At 38.6% G+C, this 27,403-nt stretch overlaps 3 protein-coding genes across 3 annotated transcripts in view; 2 read left to right on the forward strand and 1 right to left on the reverse strand.

The window, feature by feature from the left end:
* Positions 1 to 27,403, reverse strand: part of LOC144653754 (protein SpAN-like) — a 177,039-nt gene that overhangs the window by 109,455 nt on the left and 40,181 nt on the right. The window lies entirely within an intron of this gene.
* The window catches only part of LOC144653734 (uncharacterized), a 38,322-nt gene that overhangs the window by 4,261 nt on the left and 6,658 nt on the right, over positions 1 to 27,403 (forward strand). Inside the window, exons 6-14 of the mRNA XM_078513814.1 lie at positions 677 to 773; positions 1,061 to 1,279; positions 1,478 to 1,851; positions 4,333 to 4,500; positions 5,154 to 5,264; positions 7,040 to 7,159; positions 8,281 to 8,371; positions 8,736 to 9,110; positions 9,799 to 9,921. Of these exons, the coding sequence (XP_078369940.1) occupies positions 677 to 773; positions 1,061 to 1,279; positions 1,478 to 1,851; positions 4,333 to 4,500; positions 5,154 to 5,264; positions 7,040 to 7,159; positions 8,281 to 8,371; positions 8,736 to 9,110; positions 9,799 to 9,921 (1,678 nt within the window). The remainder of the gene's footprint in view (positions 1 to 676; positions 774 to 1,060; positions 1,280 to 1,477; positions 1,852 to 4,332; positions 4,501 to 5,153; positions 5,265 to 7,039; positions 7,160 to 8,280; positions 8,372 to 8,735; positions 9,111 to 9,798; positions 9,922 to 27,403) is intronic.
* On the forward strand, positions 14,428 to 25,653 carry LOC144654148 (uncharacterized). Its single transcript, XM_078514241.1, has 7 exons — positions 14,428 to 14,543; positions 16,162 to 16,307; positions 17,016 to 17,267; positions 23,837 to 24,001; positions 24,113 to 24,226; positions 24,726 to 24,851; positions 25,564 to 25,653. Exons 1-7 carry the CDS (start codon positions 14,459 to 14,461, stop codon positions 25,651 to 25,653), a joined length of 978 nt encoding a protein of 325 aa, XP_078370367.1. The 5' UTR covers positions 14,428 to 14,458.

A 27,403-nucleotide genomic window follows, 5' to 3' on the forward strand; every position in this document is an offset into this window, starting at 1 on the left:
TATAAATGTCAAGTAGAATAAGGTCGACAAATCTTTACAAAAAAAATTCAGCAATCTTTGGCAAACGTGAAGCAATTTTTGGTAAATTTTAAAAAGTCAAAGTCAAAAGAAATCTTAATAATAATGGAAACCTTAAAATAATGGTCTAGCTCTGTTATAAATGATTTTAACAGTCCACTAAAGTAACAAAAAAGGTATTATCATGAGTTATACAGGCATGAGATTTCGATCAAAAATTGAAAACGTCTGGCAGACGTATTCAAACTTTGCCCATGTGTCATGGATAAATCATTGAAACATTTATGTAATATCTTCACCTTGGTGTTATCTGCGCATCTTGTGAATGAGTGAAGCTATTGAGGCATAATTTGAGCTCCATTATGGCGAAAATGCCTCAAAATCGCCATGATACTGCCCCTTTAAGAAAATTAAAATGACTGGAAACGATCCAAAAAGAACACTTTTTGAAGTCCTTCGAAAGGGACATGTCACGTAGAAGTTAGGTCCAAAGAAAAAGGTAGATAAATATCTGGAGTACTTGCTCGCAGGAATTCAATGGACATTTTCATTTGATCTTGTTAGTGTTTTACAGCCAGACCTTGGCAATAAAGGATGTGTAAGACTAACATATTTTCAAATAAATGATATGATTTCTATTTCATGACTTTGCTTGTAGGAAGTTGGTCTAACATCAATGAAAATATGCGTTAAAGACCTTAGTGGAACAGGACGCCAGCATGATCCCCTCTCCGTCTTCTATGTTGTGATTGGAGGTGACCACTATACTGTATATTGTTTTTCATATGAAAGGCTAAGAAATTGGAACGCATTCCACAGGCAGGCAAGCAGGCAGGCAGGCAGTCAAACAGTCAGTCAGTCAGTCAGTCAGTCAGTCAGTCAATCAGTTCGCAATTCAGTCAAAATGTGCCGGGAAGATATGATTCAATTTTTTAAGTGATTCTCGAATTTTATTGCATTATCACCTTCTGGACATCTGTAAAGATTAAGGTACATGTTGATGTTTTAACATGACTAAGTTATTTGTTTTGTTTATTGACAGACTTGAACCCATGTCTTGGCGTCCATTGTCCTTCTTTTGGAATCTGTAAAACGTACAGTGCCCATGATGCTCGCTGCGTGTGTTATGAAGACTGTTCTTCCTATCAGGATCCAGTTTGTACTGCGAATGGAACAACATACGACAACAAGTGCTGGCATCGATTAAACTACTGCAGGGGTCTAGAGAACAATTTAGTTTACCACCCAGGAAGCTGCGAAGGTAAATGAGAGTCTCTATGATATTTCATTTCATGCAAAATACACTTGAATGGCGGAATAGCCGATTGTCAGAGTTAAGAGAAGTATGTGCTTTTACTATTGCTGAATTCTGATTCATACAACTAAGTCGAATTGTCAAGAAAAAGATTTATCACCCTTCAACTTTTTTTTAAACGTATGCTTTCAACTTCTTAAACAGGTTTCCCAATCGTCAGTGACAGAGTAAAACTTCAGGTTCCAAGATGGTCCGATGCAAGCTGTAAAACAATTATTTTCCCGCCATACCGCTTCTATCCTGACAAAAAAGTCCACGTCCAAATTACAGTGAGCCACATGTTTTTAAATGACTCCGAAAGTGTCCACGACGCCGTATCTTCGTGGACTGAAAATGTGAACACGGCGAACTTCACAGTGTGTGCGATGCAATCTGGAAGAAACACAAAGAACTTTAATCCTTTTGCAACTGTTGATTTGCTGGCGTATCAAGGGGCACCGCCCGAAGCAATGACGGGAGAAATCAAGATCCAAAAGTGGTGGTCTGGAACAAAATGCGCAGATGTGACTTTTCCTAAAGTAAGTGTGCCTCTTTTTGTTATTATTCGCTCAGTGATTCAAATAAAATGTCATGTAGACGTACAAACTGGATCAAATTTAAAACTTGATACGTAAACGAGCGGTCCGTACGGACAGTGTAGTGTTTGAGAGAATTATCACGTGACTCGTCACCAGTCGAGCTTGTATGTCTGGCAATTGTCAGACGAGACACAGTCTGTCACATTATTTGAGAACATGACCTGTCTAAAGAAGAATTCCACCCAACACGTTGACAGCGGTTTTTCATATCTTGCAGTAAATAAGGGAGGTAGTTAATGGAATCACTTATCACACTATTCACCTCAGTGACTAAAGAAGGTAGCTTACTTACTGAAAATAATTCGAGTCATCCTGCCACGTTCTTTAATAACGTGATCTGTCTAAAGAAGAATTTCCCCCAACACATTGAAAACGGTTTATCAGATCTTGCAGTGACTAAGGGAGGTAGCTAGTTAAATGACATCACTTAGCAAACTATAAATTTTGTTTAAAAAACCTTAAGCACATCACCTCAGTGACTAAAGAAGGTAGCTTTTGTACGGAAAATAATTAGAGTCAGTCTTGTGACATTCTTCGATAATGATGTCCGTACGGAACTTGCTACCTGGCTGACGTCTCAGCAAGCTCAAATTTTAATCACTCACTGCTAGCTAGTGTGACGTTTATCCTTTATAAGTTTTAAATGTCCTCTCATTTACTTCCGGTATCTCCGGAATCCATTCTGCTTGCGCCATTACTCACGTGAATCTGTTGCCATCTCACAGAGTTGGGCACTGGCTATATTAAAGTTTTTTATCAGTTTATTTTGGTGCAGTTTCATTTATCTTATGTTGCGATGACCTTTTTTTCCTATTAACTGCCCACAGCTCAAATATTAATCTCTTACTGCTAGCTTGCGTGACGTGTATCCTTTATAAATTGAAATGTCCTCTCATTTTACTGCCGGTATCCGGCTCCGGAATCCACTTAGAAGTCTTACATCAAGTATTTTGTTTGCGTTATTACTCGCGTGAATCTGTTACCATCTCATGTCACGGAGTTGTACACTGGCTGTAATTTTTACGACTGAATTTATTCAGGAGTATTGCAGCTAGCCCAATGGCACTCGCATGGTTGGTCGTTCCATCATCTGTAGACTTCTCATTGCAACTCCGCTGACCAGCAGATATACTTGTAGAAATAGTGTAGCAAGGCGGCCGTATAAAAGCGGCCGTATAAAGGCGGTCTTTTAAATTTAAAGGGGTTTACAAGAAAAACCAGAAGCAAAGAAACAAAATATGGCTGACAATTACGTGAAGAATTAAGTAATCGACCGCCAAAAAAGTGAACATTGAGAGCCAGTAATCTGCATTAATCGATCGATGACTTTCGTGTCTATCTTTCGAGCTAGCGTAGTACATGTAGTCGAATGTAGGAGCATTCGAAAACTAAATCGGGTTTCACATAAGCTTCATAAGCGATGGATCTATCTAAAAACCAGAGCGTTGGCTAAAATCGAGTGCGTGGCTGCTTGTTCCCAAGAAAAGGAAAAGCTTTTCAGATGAAACAGCACAATATTACATTTGTACCTGAATCAGTCTATTATATTTTTTTACAGCGTTATTACACATGTAAATTATTCTGCAATGCATACCTACGGAGGGATATAATAAACAAACCATTTTAGTACTATGGGTTAAAAAAAGAAAAAAAAAAGGAAAAAAGAAAATAAATCTCTCCTCTGGGACTCGAACTCGCGACTTTTCGATCCGCAGTCAATTGCCTACCCGACTGTACTACTTAGACGTACTTAGTCACGTGAGACGAAAGTATCTTATATCAATGTAATCGACATTCCGCCGTTTATCTGTTATCATGTGCATCAAAGGAATGTTTGAATCACCTTGCTGCTCATAAATTTTCAAGGAATGAAAACTAAACTTTTAAACTTGGCAAAAAATTCAGTCGTGGCTCGAAGAGCTCTTTGATTTTTTATTAGTTTATTTTAGTGAAGTACATTTATCTTATGTTACGAGTACCTTTTTTCCCTCAATTAATTGCCCGGAGCGCGTTCGAGCCTGGTCGCGAATTTTTTAACCCATTGCTTTAGAACATTCGTGGACAATAACAAGCCAGTTCCAGTCTAATTTGCATATGTATGTCTACGTACTTGTTCCACTTGACCGCGCAATTAATTGTTTACGTCTGGCGTAGCGGAATTCGCTTCCCCACTAAACTAACTCCATTAGTGTAGTGTACAAACACTACACTAAAAATGACGTTTGGGAATGTTAACTTTAATAAAATATGTATCTAAACACATTTAAAAGCTATTTATCAAAAAGTGCACATAGCATTAAGGCACTGCATACTCTGAAACTGAATCAAAGCTTAAGTGTTTTCTGGGGGAGTGATGTTTGAAACAAGTAACAGATAAATTTCTCTTTTTCTTATTTGCCTTAATTTTTTTATCAAATTCAGGGCAAATTTGATGAGGCGCCTGTAGTTCTTGTAACATCAGAGCATCTAAGAAGCGGTAAGGAGTATGATGCTGCTCTTATCTGGATTGAGGGTGCGACAAAGGATTCGTTTAATGTTTGCCTTCGTGAAATGCAGAACTTTGACGGAAAGCATGAAGATATCAATGTGGTATGTATTCAAAATACACACTGCTGTGAAATCGTTTCAAGAAAAAATTAATAAAGTACTGTGGTTTGGTAGCATTTTTTCGGCACATCACGTAAAGGTGCCCTATTTGGTTGTAATTGAGTATCAGTGATGAGCGTTGAAACGTTAGTAGTATGCATAGGATTGTACAAGCAAGAAAAAGATAAAGACGATTGGTTCACCTAAGTTTGTTAGAGTGCACTTACTAGAAAAATCGAAATGTCTGATATCAGAGTTGATATGCCAACTGCGTCTGTGCTCAAATAACTAATGGATCCCCTACAAAATGGAAGGAGACCTCAACTCAGAGATTAGCAAAATTTATCCAAATGACAACCATTTAGTCAGTCGTTCTTACTATGTATCCGAAATTTAAGATTGCCGAAACCCAAATTAAATCAGGCCCTTGTGAGCCAGGTAGCTAGTCAAGTTATCAGTTAATTATCGGCCTATCATTACTAAACTGCCGTGCATGAACATGTGATTGCATAACACTAGCTCCCATTCACCGAAGGTTACGTAGTCGAAATAGTTCCAAATTATGTCCACAGAATATCTCGATGTTTTTTTTACATTTCAGTGCCATAATATAAAGTTACAATGAAACCAAATATATTACTTTTTTGTTATTACAGAACTGGATGGCGTTTTCTGAACTACACAAGCCACTCTTCACTGAACATGGCTTTGTCAAGTTCCCGAACACAAACCCACCAAAGGATGAAAACAACAACGCTTACTGCGAGGTAATTTTTACATAAACCAAATAATCGCTACCCAGTGGGATTATTAAAAGAGACTTCCAAAGGTAAAGTTCTGTGCAACATTGCAAAGAAGTAAGAGATGTTTTAATTGTATTGAACTGATATAAAGACTGACATATTTGAAAGTGACTTTGTTATACTCCTTGACGTTAAAGTGTCCAACTAAATTTTCCATCAAGTGATTATAATATTACGCGAAGAAAATCTAAACTGAGTAAATAATTCTCGGGTGGCGAACACTCTCTCCAGTGTTTGATATATTACACACAGTTCAGCAAATTGAAATAACCGGCACGCATACATGCATTTAATTTTTATTTGCCTTGACTACAAAACGAACCTCCAATTCATTACAAACCTACAGTATGATAAGATAAATACATTAAATCATTATGAACTTCGTCATTTAGCAACAGAAAGGCCCAGGATTGATTTCCACACCAAAGTAGTTAGTCGATACTGAAGATTGTGTGACATTTCCGTATTGAAATGGTCTGAAATGTAATGAAGTCAACACCGCTTACTAGAATCACTTACCTTATTGTTACTTATTTTCGCGGGCACTTAATTTCGCGAAAATGGAACGGCCATATTTCGCGGGACTTAAATTTCGCGATTTGGCCAAAAAAATAAGATTACGGGAACTTAATTTCGCGAAAAGTGTCAAAATACTGGTCTACATTAACAAACAGTAAGTCTCAAAATTGGGTCCAACTGATTTTAATTTTCCACTGCAACAGTTTTCAATGACATTGAACAAAACCATATAACAAAACAAAACTTTAAAAACAGTTTAACATGTTCCTTTGCAACAAAGTAGAGCTAGTTTGACGACTGTACCATGATAATTAAGTAGTAAACTGACGTCAACGTTGATTATTCATAACGAATTATATAGAAAGGTATTAAATTTCGCGTCGTTATTTTTCGCGAGAACCTTTTTTCGCGGGTCTTAAATTTCGCGATTTTTTGAAAATCGCGAAAATCGCGAAAATTAAGTCCCGCGAAAATAAGTAACAATAAGGTACATGCATTTATGCAACTTATCACACAAAACATTTTAGATCAGCTAAAACAGCAATAGGGTAGAAGTTCTTTCTGAACTCTGGCTTCTCGTACAAATAGGAATACGGATACCGTCACTGTGTTATTTTTAATGGCTTGAGATAAATACCCGAATAAATATTATCAAAAGCAGTAAAAGGAAGATGGCAGTCGCGAAGGGAAGAGTTAAATATTATCGACAACAATGCACGTCAAAGCAAACAATGATTTTAGATAGCTCACCTTTGCAATCTAATCAAGATACTGCTGCCATCGGTCTCCCTTTCGGAAAGGTTTCAAAAGTTATGGCACTAACCGGCCTTCACTCGTCAAATTCGACATCAGTCAACTAAATCTGCCATCACGTCGACATCACGTATGCCGACTTCGAATACACGTACAACGGTAAAAACGTTCTTTAAGCGAGCTCACAATTATCCAGTACATCATTCCCCCCTGAAACCAAAACTCTTTATAACTGTACGTTAGAAATCAAACGCGTTTTGCCGATGGATGCTCTTAAAGTTGATTCATACTCATCTGACTCATTGACAATCAAAGATGGCGTACCGAAACTGGGTAAACAACGCCTAGTTCCAAGTGCTTCTCGGTTGGAGTAATCTCTCACACCACACACGGCCTACCACCGGGCGATAACATGTAGGTGTCACCGCCTAAAAAGGAAATTGTTTAATTATCTTTTTTATTTACAGTTTGTGCACTTTACAAGAAGTTACAATATAATACCATCAGTTCTGATATCTGCCAATCATCGTACAACGGAAAATGGAAACTCGGCACCAGTTCATAACGGTATCACCACATGGATCGAGGTAAAACTTATTTTTGAACTGAAATAAAATGAATAAATCACATTATTTAGGTGTCAGAGTACACAGCACTGCTGTTGTAAATAAACAAAAAAGACTAAATAAGAGAGAAACCTGTTTACAGTTCAAGCTGGTAAAAAACCCGAAATTGGTGTAGTTGAATCCAGGTCAACCGTGAACACAAAGATCTTTAAGGTCGGGGCACAGTAGGCGAGAAGTCGTTGCAACATGTTACGGGAACATGTAGAGTCGTGTGACATGGTTCATTTTTGCGACATTCTTTGTCGCTGCCACAGAACTTTGTCGATGCGATCAATCGCAACGAAAAATGAGCGAACGCAGCGTTGTCGCAGCGTGTGCACACTTCTTTGACAAGTCGCTGCGACAAAATATAAATTTAACAATGAGAGAGCGTCATGTATTTTCGCCATGTTGAATTGGAAAACTAGTTCACATTGCCACTCTTCCAAATTCGCTGCGTGTGCACCGAACAAGCGCCTTGTCGCAGCGACTTGTTTTGAAGCACTACACATACACGGAGCGACTTGTCGTAGAGACCTGTCGCTGCGACTTGTTACCTAGTTTGTCCCTAGCTTGAAGTGTCAAGGAGGAGGATTTGGATCTCCGGGTCCTATAGCTAGTCATTTGGCCATGCAACCTTCACTTAACTAGGAATCTTTCGTATTTTGCGTTATTTGTCAGATCACTGCAGTAGCAGTAGCAGCAGCAGGAGCAGCAGGAGCAGCAGCAAGCTGAAGTACCAGTAGCAATATTAACAGCAGAATACTAATAAACAATTAGACGGCAAGCTCGAGGTTTCTATCGGCTGATAGTTGACTCGGGCTCGGGGCTTCGCCCCTCGCCAACTATCAAAAGCCGGTGGAAACCGAGAGCGAGCCGTCTAATTGTGTTAGCATAACCCACTGACCGATCTATTAAACTCAGAATACCACTAGAATTGATTTATTGAAGGTTTTCATTGATAAAATTATGCGAAAACTAAGCGCGCGCTCCGAGAGCCTTCTACGGATCGATAGTAGGCACCTGTGTAGCCAATCAGATTGCGCGATAACCAATAGTAGGTCAGTGTGGTTATGCTAATTAGAGTTATCTTCCTTTTGCAGAATAAGAACACCTCTGGATTTCGAGTTTGTGTCAAGGAATTGTACGAGACCAGATATGATCCTCTGACAGTGAGTTATGCGGTCTTTACAGGTCAGTAAGTGCACATTCCGTCTGAGGCTTCCAGTTTACTTTCTACAGCTCACGCTAGTTGTTTCGTATTGTTGTTTTATTTAACGCGTTACTGGCTTCAGTCTACACTAGTTACATCGTCTATTGGGCAGAGAGCATGTTTGAAATTTGCAAGTTTAACGTACGAGCAAACAATAACCTCACAATACGAAAATTATCCAAAATTGCATATATTATTAACTTTGCACGAAAACATGACATTAATTCAATTGGATGGACCCTACTACGTGTCATCAGTTTCGCTCGGTTTCAATCGATCCATTCGAATGTGAATACTAAATCCCAAAGAACAACAAAAGCAAACAAACATACTGTATTTTCTCAGGTGTATGCGATCCAGGATGGAGCTTTTTTAATGGATATTGTTACTACACGAGTGACAAATGTACCAACTGGACCACAGCTTTGTCAAAATGTCGACAGGAGAATTCAGTGCTAGTTGATGTAAACAGTAACGAGGAAAACGTATTTATTCAGCATCGTCACAATGGCGCAAAATCGTGGCTCGGCCTCAATGACAAATTGACAGAGGGTGACTTCATTTGGGCAGATGGCGGGCGTGGAAACTTTACAGCTTGGGCGAGGAATCAGCCTAATAACTTCAAAGGAGAAGACTGTGTACACGCACTCGGTGTTGAGTATAATTATGAATGGAACGACGTTAAATGCAGCGATTGTCATCAGTACACTTGCAAGAAAGGTAAGTTATAAATCACTGTTAACCATTTAAAATGCATGGAAAATGACCTTAATTTATTTCTACCGAAAACCTGCAAAAAATATTAAAAACAAGGATTTATACCTGAAAAATTCAAACCTTGGGTAAACCTGCATGTCCGAAATTGTTTGCCATGGCAACATCAGTCGACAAATAGTTGTCACACTCAAAACACCATCAAGAGATCAATATACAGCTACTGGATGTTTTGGCATCCCAGAGTTAGAGGTCTTTTAAAACTGCGGTAAAACCTTAGAGGAGAGGTGGAGCGTTGTTTCTTACAATCATCTTGTGTAAAAGAACGAAAACTTGTCTTGTTTTGTTAGACATTTTTTTAACATAGCAATTTTTGCGCACGCGCATAAGGTCTACCACATGAAGGAATCGTACACGTATGCTTGTACTCATTGGCTAAAACAAATGGTTATCTTAAAACTACGAAAAGGTCTCATGGAAGATGGTTACAATTTAGCCTGCGTAGCAGGCGTCTGTGTAGTTTTTAGCGCGCGTAAAAGAGTGCGCGATCGCGAGAAGACCCTCTCGCGCCTTTCGCATTTCTCTCATACGCGCGATAGAAACTAACGGCGCCTGCCACGCAGGCTAGTTACAATTTTAAAGTCTCATCACTGGAATAAATTAATCGATAAACCATGAATTAATTATTTTTCAGATATAGATGAGTGCCAGACACTTCAAGATGGGTGCGACCGCAATGCTGACTGTACCAACACTGAGGGCTCATATGAATGCCATTGTAAGGCTGGGTACCGGGGAGACGGCTTCAACTGCACCCGTAAGTTAACTATCAGGGCTAAAGCACTCAAGTTTTAAAAAAGATTTTCTAAAATAGACAATATAGACCTTATTGCAACAACGAAAAGAAATTAATTCGTTAGCTTAAATTTCATCGATAACTTGCATCATTGACAGGGAACGATGTGCAGAATTATACTATGAAAGAAAAAGTCAACACCTGTTTTTTAAACGTATTGATGTTTGCTTTGAGAATTATTACACGGCCGAGAATGTAGCTGTTCTCCTAATTAACTGCTATTTGCCTTTTTTTCATTTTTCTTTTTTCTCTGTCAACATTATTGCAATTAGATGTATATACATTCAAAATTAATATTTCCACCTAATCGTGTTGGATAATATATTGATTTAAGCTTGATTTACTTGTGTTTCGAGGCCATTTCCTCGGGCGAATTTCAAACATATCGTTTTAACGCCTATAATTAATTCCTATTTCTCTTTTTTTTTTATCTTACTTGTTTTCTATGACAACGTTATTGCAATAAATAAGCTTACAGCAGAAATGTAACCTCGTAACTCCAATACGAATCCCAAAGAAAATAACCCCTGTACAGGCCCGCAAATGATCCCGACCCGCAAATGATCCCGGGACTGCAAATGATCCCCAAATTGGACCGCAAATGATCCCGGGACCGCAAATGATCCTCGGACCGGAAACAGTCGCCTAACCGTAAAAAGTTGGATATGCGTGGACTAAAGATTTGGACAGGGGATTTAAATTTATTTAATCCATTTCTTTATTAATAATACTCTCTTTCGCTAATTTTTTCTATGTAGTTCTTAATGTAAGTTCTTAGCTTGTTTTACTGTAAATTGAAATTTTTTCTTTTTTTACTTTATATATTGTTATTTACCATTTACCGATTTTAGATTTTATTTTTTTTTTTTCTTTTTTTTATGTCCCATTTAGTTTTTTATTTTTGACACTAAATAGTTTTTTTTTTTTTTTAGAAAAATTCGCGAGAGAATGTACCGTATTTCGATTTACTAAATAAATTCAAAACCACAACTGTATCAATATAGCTGATAAATATGCTCCGATTAGTAACCTAAAACGTGAAAAAGTTTAACAATCCAACCAACAGAAATATGAACTCTCTCCAATCAAGGGATGATTCACACGCAGTCACGCAGCGTTCATAGCGACATATAAATTCTAGACTAATCTGGAAAATTAGTTTTTTGCTGATTTCTATCATATCGATCTCCGACTCTTGTTATCGAGCTACTCTCTTTCGAAATCTTTTTTTTTTTTTTTGAATTCTTCATCAAGTCACTGAAATAAATCTACACAGGCAACTAAAAATTCTCTCAAAAACTGTCTTCATTTTCGCGTAGCTTTCAGTACAAATTAATTGACAGTAAGAAATTTGCACGTGCAAAAGTTGACAGCTCTATGCGTGCGGTATGCAAATAAATTTACCCAGAGACGCTGTAACCGTTTACTGTATTTCATTTTATATTTGCAAGAACGAATTGTGAAGGAAAATGTGTTTTCAAATAACGGTTTCAAAATCTGTCATAAACTCCAAAATTCGCACGTAGAAATTTTGTGCTCTCCAAGGAAAAGGAGGCTCGTGTCTACCAAGGCAGCATTGTACAGGAAGTGGCTAATTAGACAACAGAGGCGTCTTCGAAGATTCATGTTTATTTTTTAGGTGCGTTTTCTAAATGAAAAAGTTAGATAGTCACATGTTAATTTTATTATTTCGCGCGTTATTTTCACCGCTTTTAATCGTTGCGTTTTATTATGCCTGAGGCACTTGGTCTTTTATAAAAATACATCCATAGACGATTCATAAAGTCCACACCATTCCAAGTATTCTGTTGTATCATTTACACAAATCATTTCCGGTACTGGGATCATTTGCGGTCCAATCTGGGATCATTTGCGGTCCCGGGATCATTTGCGGGCCGGGATCATTTGCGGGCCTGTACACCCCTCCTATTAAACATGTGTAAAAAGTCCTCAAGTTAAGCCCATTCCGCCTTTCTGATATGTCTTTACCCTATAATTATCTAATGGAACAAGGTAAATTTTCACTTTCATTGCCAAAGTAGATCGATTTTATTTTGAGTTAATTAACAAACAAATTCATACGGTAAAAGGTCCATTGCGTTCAATTCACAAAATGCATGGGACCCTTCTAGCCCTTCGTAAAGGAGCTACGTCACCGACAACGCATGCGCTTCTTTATTTTTCCAGTTTGCAGTTCGTACTCTCCGTAAGCTTGTTTAGACGCAACCAATCTTGTTTAGTCTCAATTAATTGCATAGCTTTATTAAGCTTAGAGACCCTTTAATTAGAATAGCTAGGGAAGGAGCAGATTTTTCAGATTTGTTTTTTTTTTAGCGAGTTGTCAAGACAGAGACAGAAGATGCAGACGCTGGCCAAGTTTCTTCTGCCGCTTCAGCAGATACGTCAGAGCAAACTGCAGGAAAAAATGCCGCCGCTGCTGAAAGAAAAACCAGTTTATTTCTTTTTAATTGCGGTCTAACGATTTTGTTAGTTGAAATTCTATTAGATATAAGGAAATGTTTTTTTTTGTTTTGTTTTATTTGTTTGTTTCTTTTTTAGTTCGTTGTTTTTTGTTTTGTTTTTGGTTTTCATGTATTTTTTTATTATTTTGATTGGTGAATCTCCCGTAGAAATTGTAGAATCAAACAATAAAGAAAAAATGAATCGTTATCAACTTATTGTTTTCTTTCTTACAAAGCACAAGGTTATAACCGAACCTATCTAAACCTGTAGGTACATAATTTATCAACTGGTTGGGTGTCAGGTACATAAGGCTATCAAACCGCCCGTGTTTCAGCGTGCCTTTGTTGGGCAAGACACGGGTTTAGAAAAGATTTGGGTGAGGGGGGGGGGGGGGATCGCTAGAACTCAATATTTATAAATACTCGACGAATTGTTTTGTGTTAGTCCGGCGGCTTAGCTCGAATTTGAGTGAAGTGAATTGATACAACAAATTGGCACAATGAAAGTGGTCACCAACAGAAGTTTTTTTAGAATAGTGCCAAGCCCGAAAAACTCCAGTTTCCAGGAAACCTATTAAAAAAATTTTCTTTTTCTTTCTAAAAAGATAGTAGAAGTCGCACGTAAAAAATAGACTGTCCAGCCGTTTTTAATTTATTGTTGCGACGGGAACGGGCGGGACGGGACCTGGACGCTAGCGAAAACGAAAGACGCGAGGGAGCAGAGGGCGGGGAACGAAACAATCTTTTCCATGCAATAATCTCAGTAAATTATTGTTATTAAAAGGATGGTAAAAAAAATAACAATTGTAATCTATTTAAAGCATCGTACTATACAATAAAAGGTATATAAAAGCACAAGAAGAACTACTTCGTGGGAGAGGGGCCTCTTGGCTGAAAATTTCATTGTTTTTACTAGCTGAAAATAGGAAAGTGGCGTTGACAATATATCGAGAATTATTAGTATGAATTCTTGTAATCCTGTAAAGTTTGGTGCTTGTATCAAAAATCGCACATTCAGGAACTAAGCCGCCGGACTATGTGCAACATGTATACGTATACTCTTTACTTTTATATATTTCTTTTTTTACCCTTTCGGTACTTCCAGTGTAATTTGTATTAGTCTACACGAAATTGACAGTTTTTTTATGTGCAAATTTCTTATTTTGTGTGGAGGAGGAAAATAAGGAAATTTTTAAGAAGTTGGGTGTTAGTTTTATGTGACAATAAAAGTTGTCACCGTACGAAAAATTTTGTGTACACTACCCTGTCGCAATATTTGCCACATTTTATATGACGCGATTGGTGGTCCACAATTTTTCAATTTCCCACAGGGCACTGTGCATGCTTTGTTTTTGCGTATCTCTGCTGTCCAAAGTCATTACTGGCACACTGACTTTGAAGTGTTGAGTAATAATTGACATGTTATCTACACGATAAATATATTTGTCCCATAAAAATGCTCGTGTAAACTGGCCTATAAAATCACACAAGGCAGACATCTTTACTGTGCACACACTACTACTGCGAGTGACAGAAATCATCCGTTTCTCGTTTCTGAGCAAAAGGAACTCGGCCGCAGGAAATAAGATTACTTGCTAAACATTAAGAGCTTCTCATTAAGAAAATTTACAATACTACTTTTGCGTGTTGACTTTCACGCTCCTTTCAGTATTGGTGATACAAATTGAAGGGATTTAATATCAACTGACTGTCAATTAACTGGATCCACATAACCTACAGTAACCTGAAAATCCGCTTGAAGTTTTGTAACTTAACCAGTAATTGCAAAAAATCATGTCCACTCCCCCTTTATAATAGGAAGACATAACAAAGGCATTTTTTAATGATCCTTACTCAATTCGTGACAAAATTTGTGGAATTAGTTATCTCCTGACTCCTTCAAAGTGATTCAAGCCTGACCTGAAACTAATATCTTTCTCAAGGAATGAGATAAGATGTTTACACAAGTTTGAGGTGTTAGTATAAAGTAAGACTTTGACAGCGCGTTGCAGCAGTGGACCTCCTGACTTGACAAGATGCGCTTGGGAATGTATCTTTCAGCTCCACTTTCAGTTTTGCTGTTCTTTGCCATCTTGGTGACTATCACTCCAACAGTGAAAGGTAAGGCCGTGTTTGCTTTTAAAATGTCTTTCTTTAATGAGGTTCCTAAAAAAACGTCGAGGGCGGCAGTCGCGTGTGTACGTTGCTCGTTTAATACCAGTTTACAAACAGTTTATCAACCTTTCTTGCTGTTTATAGTAGTTCATTCATTCAAATGTTGGCATTTTCGTTTTGTTTGACCACTATGTCACCATGATTTGTATTTATTTATGTATATTTGTGCAATTCATTTATTATGCTACAAATTGTACTTGACACACCCCTTTTTCTTCTTGAGTGAATTAAACTTAAAACAAAAAAAGGGGTTTTCCAGAATTAAAGATCAAACCTTTTTTGCGGGTAACGTGCAATTTTCAGTACATTATATGCGTCGATTGCAAATGAATTAACGATAAACCAATATATTTTGTTGTCAGTTTGGAAACTCGCTGAAGATACTAGATCTTTATGCAGACCAGCCGTTTGCAGCTAAAATTATATACCTTCTCCACCTCCGTATTAAAATAGAAGGTGATATTTAATTGTCTTAGATATAATTACTCTTATTTTGTTTGTCTGCGTTGAATGAAGTGCCAAAAGTGTGTAAGTAAAGATGTGAATAAATTGAATACCAAAAGATTATTTGCTAAACTTCTTTTCACTCGCAGTTAAAAGAGTAAGCTGGCCTATTTTTCTAAGGTTTCTTCTTGTGACCGTGAACTGCCTTATCAAAATAGAAAACGTTTGTCTACAACACAGCCAAGCTCGTTGTTGGTTGAATTATTGGATATTGTTATCACATGATAAAGCCTATATCTTAAAATATTGAAGGACCGCAGCCAGGATAAAACATATTATAAAATTTTGAAAACGATCTCTGGCTTAAAAGCATTGAAAATACAAGCTTTCGGCTGTTTAAACTACAGCCTTCGACGGGTAAAAATATAAAAAGATAAAATATTCCGAGTGTGAAGGTGAGAAATAAAAATGCTAATAACTAAGAAAATTAATTTCTTAAAAAGAACAAAAGCTTGTATTTTTAAAGTTTTTAAGCCAGAGATCGCTTTCAAAATCCTATATCTTAAGTTGAACTCGAAGTCACTCCTGACATGGAAATCTGCCCATCATAATAGAGTTCAATTCACTTAAAGCCTTTTCTGATTTCTTCAAGCTTCAGTATTACTTTCACTTTTTCTACCAGGTTCATTTTCATTTTAATTCCACCAAAAATAAAACATTGTATACAGTTTTTAAACCAAAAACCTGTGCAAAACAAACGATTTGAAACGAAACGAAACTTTTGTGCACGGAACTTAACCTGTGTCTTTTCCTGTAAGAGCAAGAATTGACTTTAAAATCCTGTTAAAACGTTAAAAGTTCTACATTACCAGGAACCTGACTTATCAAAAACTTTTAGTCGAGTACAAACCGTGCCGCTCATTACACTCGTCGTCTCATAACCTGCTTGTCATTCCGCCAACCAAGAAAAAAATAATACGCTACTGAAGCGAAGCAAATGAGTGAGGGCAATGCCCTTAAAGCAAATGCTCCACGGTCCTTCCTTGAGAATTTCTACCTTTTTGTTAAAAATTAGGACCTTACGATTTTCAACAAATTAATTTTCTCGTTTCGTTTTCAGGGATTTCTCTCCAAACCGGCAAGTTCAATATATCACAAAATCTTCAAGGCTGGAGCTGTGGCAGTGGGTGTTTACCTAACCAACATTGTCGCTTGCCACGTTGCACAAACATTGCATTTCCTAAGACGTTCAGTAAATCAGGAAAGGTAAGTTAACAAATATTCCCACATCAATTTCGTATTAGACCGTTCAAATAGTATTTAGTATTGAAAAGTGTATCAATCATTGAAATTGGGACTCTTAAATGCTGAATCCTCTCAACGAAATTTGTTTTTAATTAATATCTGGCTGTTTGTACCGGGCTGAGTTTGTTACTTTCCTTGGATCAAAAGCGTTCTACTCTTCAGTAGTTTCAGACCTAAAAGTTACTTTACACAAATTAATACAGCCAAATCAATCAATCAATCAATCAATCAATCAATCAATCAATCAATCAATCAATCAATCAATGAATTTATTAACAACCAATCTTTATTTTTGCCTCGCTTATTGTTAGATTTATTTCTATTGTAGAGCAGGAGCTCTCAACAACCCCTTCTGGACTTTTATACGAGGAGAGCTCAAATATTGCAATTCTTTTGGCACTTTTAATAAAACAATTATTCTACTCGCACTTGTTGGATATGAGATCGTGATAGCCAACTCGGCGCTACGCACCTCGTTGGCTATCTACCATCTCATATCCAACACGCGCTCGTGGAATTATTGTTAAATATATATGGCTGAATCAAGAACGAGCAAATTTTCCATATACGTACATTTCAACTAATAAATAAAACAGAACTACTAAGGGTTTGAGAAGAATTTTTTTGGAAGGTATGCTAAAGCCTGGTTTTCTGAATTTCATTTCTTAGGTTCAAGTATACGTGTCACTGAGCCATGGTGAGGAGTTTTCACTTGTTCACTCGCCTGCTGCTATGTGGGTTCAATCCGTGACAACACGCGGCTTTGAGGTGTGTATTCGTGAGACAGGCATTGGAACAAATGGAACTGGAATCATCAACTGGCTGGCTTTCCAAGATCATCCACAAATGACACACGGAAGTGTCACTCTTAATGGGATATGGACGACACAAACCAAGTGTGACAAAGTGACATTCACACAGGTTAGTCAACAAACTTGTTCATCGACCATAAGGGCCATGGATGTTAACTGTTCTGATCATGAGATATAGGATAAGCGGAGTTCGTCTAAATTGTAAAAGTCTTCTTCTTAAGTTGTTCGAATTTCTTCTTAAGTTGTTCGAATTAGTTCACAACACATGGGTAACCAAGCTTCTGTTGATCCGACAAGTTTTGGATGCTAAAGTAATTTTCATTTGGTGTTACCGCAAAATAATAAAAACACTGGGTAGGAAAAATCTATTACCGTTGCTAGAAGATTTTGGTTTTCAGCCAATTACTAAACTGAACAAAAAATGGCTTAGGTCAGGCTCCTGGCTATGTTTATCAATTTTGTGTTGTGCTCCTAAGATCAATTAGCACTTTCAATCCCCTAGTTAGGTATGGAAAAGGCGATATACTTTCCCCAGAGGGACGGTCATGCAAAAAAATATATATTAATCACAAATATATAGAGAGGATATTACACGGCGGCGCCGAGTGGTAAAGCAATATTTTACAAATGAGCGCAGCGAATGAGTAAAATATTGCTTTCACCACGAAAAAAAATCTTTAAGCCACCGTGTAATTTTCTTTTTATTACATAGACAAAAATCATGCATGAAGTAAAAGTTAAAACTATTTTTATTCGTTCATCAAAAGGTTAAAAACACGAGCGACAGCTAAATATAACAATTGAGCAAATCTGGAAGGCAAAATTTCGCGAACTGAAGCTTTCAGAAGACGTATAACGTAAATGTAAACTCTGTTTATTAGCTTTCATCACTGCCACTGATAATATAATTCACCGCCGGTTTTGAAATCTGTTTCTGCTCAAACTCACCGCTTTTTCTGATCGTCCGCTTTTCATAATGCCGTACACTTGTCACCTTGCGCCGTGCGGCTGCAAAAAATTAGCTCTTCCAGATTCAACTTTTTTCTTCCGAAAACTGTGGCTTTAAGAGTCTATGGCGACATTTAATCCATCTACGCTGTTGTCGGTAACGTACAGTCGATCTACGTTGCTCTCACTGAGATATTGGTGGAAAAATCTACCTAACAAGATACAGCCTGTGTTGCCAACGAAGTGGAATGCGCTTAAATCAGTCGGCATTCTAAGGCCAACCAGAGGAAAACGCGCTGGAGTTCACTGTAGAAGTAGTCAAAGAGATGCTCAACAAATTCCCTCTGTTACACCTAACATGAGACTGTGCGATATTGTTGGTTTGAGGGCCAGAAGAAGTCGAGTTTCTCGGAATTATACGAACTTATTAAATATTCAAAGTGTCACCTTTCCATCTACAACAGGGTGTGACTCCGACAGCGTGGCTTTGAATTCCCTCGAGAGGCCGTTCTTCGTTCCTTCACTACTTTTGTCAAACACGATGTCGTTGACGCCAAAAATTGATGAAATTGCGCACACTATTTCCACGCTGAACCCAGACATCGCTTTTTTCACTGAGACCTGGTTGAATGAGGCCTTGCCGGACGATCCAATTAGCATAAATGGATACCAACTTTTCAGGCGCGATCGCGTAAATCGACAGCATGGAGGTGTGTGCATGTACGTCAAAACTCCTACCGAGTGCAAGATTCTTTCCGATCTACATGAAATTGACCACGAGGTTCTTTGGGCGGATTTAAGACCTCGACGTCTGCCACGTGGTTTTTCTAACATCGTTGTTGGTCTTGTCTACCACCCTCCTGACGCACATGACGTCACCATGAGAGACTACCTAATTTCATCTTTGGAGAAAGTCGAGTCACGCTATCCAAACAGTGCAATCATAATGGCAGGAGACTTTAACAAGACACTTTTACCTCTGTTCCGTAGAGCTGCTAAGGCTTTTCAGTTAAAGCCAATGGTCGATTTTCCTACTAGGGGAGAAAATACTTTGGACCAATTATTCACTAATATTCCGGAATACTACTCAAGTCCTAGCAGTTTGCCTGCGTTTGGTCTGTCGGACCATCTCACAGTGATCATGAAGGCTGGAATCAGGGACAAGTCTTCTAAGCCTAAACGAAAGGCCATCAAAACAAGGGACAAGCGTCCGAGCAAAGTAGCAGAAGTTGGCCGATTTCTCCATCAGGTGCCTTGGTCTGGCCTGTTTTCTCAAGATCAGTCAAGCGAGGACAAGCTTAGAATACTTACTGAAGTCATCAATTTCGGATTAAATACCATCATGCCAGAGCGATCGGTGACGGTTCATGAAACTGATCGTCCTTGGCTGACCAACCAGCTCAAGGCTCTCATCGCTCGCCGACAAAAGGCCTTCGCCTCCGGGAATGAACTCCTTTACAAGATGTTAAGAAACAAAGTGAACCGCGAGCGGAAGCGCTGCCGCAGGGTCTACTATGAGAACAAAGTAAAGGACCTGCGCGACTCAAAACCCCGAAATTGGTGGCGCGAGATTAAGCAGCTATGTGGGACCACCAGTAACACAGGGCGTGACCTTAAATCGGTCTTGCATTCAGACCTTTGCTGCGAAGAGACCACTTTGGCTGAAAGCATCAATGAAGCCTTTACTAGCGTCACGAAAGACTACTCGCCCCTGACAAATTGCGTTCGTGTACCAACAGATGGTGACCAGCCAATAACCGTCACTGAACAGTCTGTCGTAAAGAAACTTCGAGCAGTTAAAACATCTCGTGCTGGTGGACCTGACGATCTTCCCAACTGGGTGCTAAGGGAATTCGCTGACATTCTGGCCGCACCCATTGCTGACATCTTAAACACCTCCTTCTCTGAATGCAAAGTTCCTCGCGTTTGGAAAATCGCTAATGTCTCGCCTCTTCCAAAGGCTCCAACAGTATGTGATTTTAATAAAGACCTGAGGCCGATCTCACTTACATCTACACTGTCAAAGATTGCTGAAAGTTTTGTAATCGAGAAGTCCGTAAAGCCTGCAGTGCTATCCTCTATTGATCCAAATCAATATGGCTTTATCCCAGGCTCCTCTACGACTTTCGCGCTCATTTCTATGTTACACCATTGGCTGAGAGCTACCGATGGCACTGGGGCTGCTATTAGAACTGCCCTTGTGGATTTTCGAAAAGCTTTCGACTTGGTCGACCACCAGACACTAATTGCCAAACTGTTAAGCCTAGAAGTCAAACCCACTTCCCTGAATTGGATCATAGATTTTCTTAGGGACAGACAGCAAAGGGTGAAGCTACATGGGACCTTCTCCACCTGGCTAAACGTCACTGCAGGAGTACCACAGGGTACCCGGCTCGGACCTTGGCTGTTTCTTGCGATGATCAATGACCTTGATCTACCTGGAGAGTCCATGCTTATGTGGAAATTCGCTGATGATACCACTATTTCCGAGATAGTGCAGCCGTCCGACGTCAGTAATTTACAGCATGCTGTCGATCACGTCAATAAATGGTCTCAAGAAAAACCACCTTCAGCTGAACCCAAGGAAGTGTAAGGAGATGCTGACATGCTTCAAAAGATCGCCACCTCTGTATGACCCAGTCGAGGTGGATGGACTTTACTTTGAAAGAGTCTCTTCCGCCAAAGTTCTAGGAATTACTCTCAGAAATGATTTAAAATGGAACGATCACATAGAAATAATCACATCAAAAGCTGCCAAGCGCCTTTACTTATTACGACAGTTAAAACGTGCCGCAGTCAGCTCTAATGATCTAGTTCTATTTTATTGTAGTGTAATAAGATCAGTCCTTGAATATTCATGCCAGTTGTTTCACAGCAGCCTTCCTGGCTATCTGTCAGAAGAATTAGAGCGCATCCAGAGGCGTGCAATGAGTATAATTTTCCCAAATTCAGGATACAGAAAGGCATTAGAAGAGGCCGGTATCCCCACCCTAGCTGGTAGGCGTGATTGGCTTTCTAAGAGTCTATTTAATGACATTGCAACCACCAAAAACCACAAACTAGTCAATCTGCTGCCTGAAAGACCAACCAACAGCCACCAACTTCGGATCAAGAGAGTGTTCAACACGCCTGTTTGTAAAACGGACCGTTTTAAAAATTCTTTTATTATAGATAATAGTTTAAATTACATTGTATAGATCGTTTTTAATAGTTTTTAATATATTTTAATGTAAATAGCTTTTAATATTTTTTAATCTTGTAATATATATAGTTTTTATTCATTTACACGTAATTCAGTCTAAGGACTGCCAAGTGTAAAAGTTTTTTAATAATAAACGATATTTCTTCTTCTTCTTCTTCTTCTGTTCGCGAACTGAAGTATTAATTGCAGTTCGGCAGCTGAAATTTCTTGATTTTTCATCCCTTCGTCTGACTGACGTCTCCACAAGCAAGAAGCTCTTTTAAATAATTTCAAGTCATATTAAGTTTTCTTCTTCGTGTTAGCATTTTCATGCTCCTCAGTAAAAGGTTTTATTTTGACTTCAGTGAACTTCATGAATCGAAAGCTCGCCATTTCCAACCGGCGTTTGGCAGCTTTGCACAAACAACCGTGCAAAGGCGGGAAATGACGTCATCGAAATCCTCCCTAGTGAGGAAATACGCCACTACAGTCCCGGATGCAGTTTCCTATGAATTTTACGAGTGGTCTGTTTTCTAGTAAAACACTCGCGGCTATATAATAAATGAGTTTATGTTGGAGGTGTTTGCGGTTAGACTGTGGAAAAGAAATATGTAAATTTCGGATGGCCTTGTTGTCGTTAGAAGACCAGGACTATCGCTATCGAGTTGTCTTAAGTTGCCCAAACTAGCAACAAGTGGCATTCGTACCGCCGCAAGTGTTTGTTTGTGTTTTCACAACTAAGGCCCGGTTCAGACGCCGATCTTTTCATGAGCCGAACTTAATTCCTTGAATTAAGTACATGAAAAGATCGGCGTCTGAATCAAATAAGAACGGCTATTTCAATTTGGAACGGCTCACCCGTTCTTCCCGCCTGGCTTGGCCGAGAATTTCGCCTGTGGAACGCCTTTGGAACGGCTTTGATTCAGACGCCGTACTTTTCATGTGCCGATCCTAATTCATAAATTACTATAATGTATTTTATTATAATGTATTTATTTTTATCGGAACTGTATTAGGAACGGCCTCGGAACGGGCAAAAAGTACGGCGTCTGAATCAAGAGGCGTACTTTTGTCAATTTGGGTCGGTCCAAATTCGAATTGAGTTCGGCTCATGAAAAGAACGGCGTCTGAACCGGGCCTAACCAATATATATAAATATTCAAATTTCTTCGCTAATTGTTGTTGTCGGCTCTCACGGGCGAGGGAGTATTTATGCAGTTTTTTTTTTGACAAATTAAAACTTGCAACAGCATTTCTTTGAGTTAAATGTTTTCGACCCGTGTATATGGTACAAATTTATTTACATGCGGCGTGCAACTTTGACATCAAGAGAATGAAAACATGCTGCATATTCCACTGTCTTCGGAGAGAGAAGCCACCACCAACACTCATCTAATGGGTCAGACTAAATGGCGTGGGTGGGTGCGTCGTGGGTCATTAGGTGTTCTGTAGAAATCCCTTAAAGTTAAAAGGAGACTTGAGAAGTTGTAACTTTTTCACTTGAAATGACCAAGAAAAGCCACGAATCTTTACAAATTATAAAATATATTGTCTAGCGTGACTTCCCTGATAAAATTGGAAAAACAAACAAATGAATAACATGATCATTTAATCGATATGGAATGAAGAACCACCAAGCTACCTACATGAAATCGTTCAATAAATTGGTTGTTACCAAAACGATGCCGATCAGAAAATTCTCAGTCGGCAAACAGCCTGCACGCCAAGGTCAAGCAAATACTTGCAATTTTCGGCCCACTTCCGTAAAACTGCCCGGCAGACATGAAGGGAAAAAAGCGAAACGGTGAGCCCGACATGAAAGAAAAACATGTTTTTGTTAATAAGAAAAACGGTATCCAAAAATAACAAATCGGTGAGAATGCTCCTTTGCATCGGGGACAAACTTGCCTTGACCCACGACCCACGACCCACGACCCACGACCCACGACCCACGACCCACGACCCACGACCCACGACCCACGACCCACCCACCCACGCCATTTAGTCTGACCCTTCGACACTAGTTTGCCACTGATCCACACACTGGTCCCTGATTAAAATTCCGATTTTACACAATGGCAGAAAAAGAAGTAGCTGATCGGCTTATCAGCCAAACTGAAGGAGCTTGTCCTTGTCGATGCAATCGTTTTAAGGGTGTTCTTGTTTGTTTAAGATTTTTCATTTTTCTGCGAACTAGTAGCCTGCGTGGCTAACTGCGTGGCCGGCGTTCAAAGGAGAAGGAGAGGGGAAGTTCTAGCGGTAGTCTCATGCAACGTATATTGTAACACCTCCATCCGAGGTCGTTGAATGAGTGAGTTCAAATTTTCGGCCTTGTTAAGCGTCACACATTTTTCGGTAAATTTAAAATCCACGACCCACGACCCACGACCCACGACGCACGACGCACGACGCACGACGCACGACGCACGACGCACGACGCACGACGCACGCCAATTAGACAATCTCTCATCTAATGCCCGCGAGTATACTGCAAAATTAAGTCACCCCAGCCCCTATGTACTAATATAAAAGTTTGTGAACATTTTTAGAGCTTTGGTGGGAGACCTTTTGTGTTTGTCTCAGCTAAGTACACTCGTGACACAAAGCCTGATGACGCCATGTATGTTTGGCTTGAGAACGTGAGTTCCAGTGGTTTTGAGCTGTGTATCCGGGAGTATTTGCAGTTCGACGGAACACATCAAGATACGATTGTGGTGAGTAAACAGATTTAAAGGTTTTATAAGGCTGTGTAGAGGAATACTTGATAATGATGAGAACGAATGAGAGAATGAAAAAATGAATGTCTTTTTTTTTTGTTTCGGCAGGACTGGTTCGCTTTCCTTGGAAATGGCTCAAATTTTAATTTAACGTTGGTAGGAGAAGCAGTTTTTCCCAATAACGACAACCCAACAGCTGACGACAGCTATGGATTCTGCCAAGTAAGTATATTTGACATGCATTTGCCATTCATCCAGCTTTTTGACGTATCGTCTAATCCTCCTATCAGCCATCGGTCAAAATTCTCTTTAACTGGGTAGTTGGGAAATAGGAAAACCTTTCAATACGTGATTGTTGTTGTTTTTTTCAATACGTGGTTGTGATATTTACATCAATCACACTTTGCGTAAGGCAAAAAAAATTATTATATACTGCTAGTTACAAATTAAAAGCTTACGCAACTAAGATCAGTAACATCAATCTTTACGTGTCGATCAATAAATTTCAAGTGTTTTGCGACCAAAAAAAGAATTATTTTTGTTTTTTCAGAAGATAATTATAAAGGTTCGCTCGACTACTTTGTGCATTTCCTTAGCATATTCTCTCGAAGGAAACAGGCAATTTTGGATTGAACAAAATAACTTTCTTCTCTCTCCTTCTTCTCACAACCAATGATAGTAAAAGCCTTAATTCATTCCCCTAATTTATTTCTCTTTACAGCAAGTGGACTTTAACACCACCTTTTATTCATCGCCTGTTGCCTTCGTGTCTGTTCACCATCATTATGATCGTCAAGCGCAAAACCAAATTCCACCGGAAAACAACATTATAACTGCCTGGCTGGAGGTAAGATATACCTACCTATAAATGTCAAGTAGAATAAGGTCGACAAAATCTTTACAAAAAAATCTGCAATTTTGGCAAACGTGAAGCAATTTTTGGTAAATATTAAAGAGGCAGTATCACGAGAATCACTCCAAAACGTCAAAGTCAAAAGAAATCTTAATAATAATGGAAACCTTAAAATAATGTTAGCTCTGTTATAAATGACTTTAACAGTCCACTAAAGTAACAAAAAAGGTATTATCATGAGTTATACAGGCATGAGATTTCGATCAAAAATTTGAAAACGACTGGCAGACGTTTTCAAACTTTGCCCATGTGTCATGGATAAATCATTGAAACATTTATGTAATATCTTCACCTTGGTGTTATCTGCGCATCTTGTGAATGAGTGAAGCTATTTAGGCATAATTTTAGCTCCATTATGGCGAAAATGCCTCAAACTCGCCATGATACTGCCCCTTTAAGAAAATTAAAATGACTAAAAACGATCCAAAAAGGACACTTTTTGAAGTCCTTCAAAAGGGACACGTCACGTAGATGTTAGGTCCAAAGAAAAAGGTGGATAAATATCTGGAGTACTTGCTCGCAGGAATTCAATGGACATTTTCATTTGATCTTGTTAGTGTTTTACAGCCAGACCTTGGGAATAAAGGATGTGTAAGACTAACATCTTTCTAATAAATGATATGTTCTATTATGACTTTGCTTGTAGGAAGTTGGTCTAACATCAATGAAAATATCGTTAAAGACCTTAGTGGAACAGGACGCCAGCATGATCCCCTCTCCGTCTTCTATGTTGTGATTGGAGGTAACCACTATACTGTATATTGTTTTTCATATGAAAGGCTAAGAAATTGGAACGCATTCCACAGGCAGGCAAGCAGGCAGGCAGGCAGTCAAACAGTCAGTCAGTCAGTCAGTCAGTCAGTCAGTCAGTCAGTCAGTCAGTCAGTCAGTCAATCAGTTCGCAACTCAGACAAAATGTGCCGGGAAGATATGATTCAATTTTTTATGATTCTCGAATTTTATTGCATTACACCTGGAATGTAAAGATTAAGGTAATTTATGTTTTAAATGATAAGTTATTTGTTTTGTTTATTGACAGACTTGAACCCATGTTTGGCGTCCATTGTCCTTTTTTGGAATCTGTAAAACGTACAATGCCCATGATGCTCACTGCGTGTGTTATGAAGACTGTCCTTCCTATCAGGAAAGTTTGTACTGCGAATGGAACAAATACGAAACAAGTGCTGGATCGATAAACTACTGCAGGGGTCTAGAGAAAATATTTACCACCCAGGAAGCTGCGAAGGTAAATGAGAGTTTATATTTCATTAAAATACATTGAATGGCGGAAAGCCGATTGTAGAGTTAAGAGAAGTATGTGTTTTTTATGTGAATTATTATAAATAAGTCGAGTGAGAAAAAGATTTTCACCCTTCAACTTTTTTTAAACGTAGCTTTCAACTTCTTAAACAGGTTTCCCAATCTTCAGTGAAGAGTAAAACTTCAGGTTCCAAGATGTCCGATGCAAGCTGTAAAACAATTATTTTCCCGCCATACCGCTTCTATCCTGACAAAAAAGTCCACGTCCAAATTACAGTGAGCCACATTTTTTAAATGATTCCGAAAGTGTCCACGACGCCGTATCTCGTGGACTGAAAATGTTAACACGGCGAACTTCACAGTGTGTGCGATGCAATCTGAAGAAACACAAAGAACTTTAATCCTTTTGCGACTGTTGATTTGTGGCGTATCAAGGGGCACCGCCCGAAGCAATGACGGGAGAAATCAATATCCAAAAGTGGTGGTCTGGAACAAAATGCGCAGATGTGACTTTTCCTAAAGTAAGTGTGCCTTTTGTTATTATTCGCCAGTGATTAAATAAAATGTCATGTAGACGTACAAACTGGATCAAATTTAAAACTTGATACGTAATAATAATAATAATAATAATAATATAATAATAATAATAGTTTATTTAACCTCTTTTGCAGTTAAAAGAAACTGAATTATCGAGTGACACTTACATGAAATGAAAAGTCTACTATTTACAATTAAAAATCTATCAAAAAAGGACTAAATTAGCTTGACTGTTTAACCCTTAATTGTTTTGCGATTCTAAAAACAGTCAATGTTCACTATAACGGACACCTTAGGGACCACAATTGGTGTTCGCAATAAAGAAAGTCCGTAGTAGCAAGAGTTATCTTCAGTAAATCTTATTCGCCAGGACTTCAACTCCTGTCCGTGATAAGACTGATCACGGTGTGTCCGCAAGGCGGGAGTTGACTGTATATGAATCTAGATAATCTACTTCCATTTTGTAGAAAAATCACAATTTCAGACATCACTTTAGCACCCCTTCAGTAAGGCATTTTCCAAGTGTCGTAATGAAATAGAACCTGTCTAAACAGCCATAGTATTGAACCGAGGCATTTATTCATCTAAAGCAGATGTTCAAAATTGCTGTGATTGACTACACTCTTTTTTTGTAAGAATGTTGTTTTTCCGACCCAGGCTGAATATTCTTATTTTTCTTCCGATTTTAG

Source organism: Oculina patagonica, chromosome 5 (assembly GCF_052425735.1).
Source record: "Oculina patagonica isolate OP01 chromosome 5, crgOcupat, whole genome shotgun sequence".
Classification (NCBI taxonomy): domain Eukaryota; kingdom Metazoa; phylum Cnidaria; class Anthozoa; order Scleractinia; family Oculinidae; genus Oculina; species Oculina patagonica.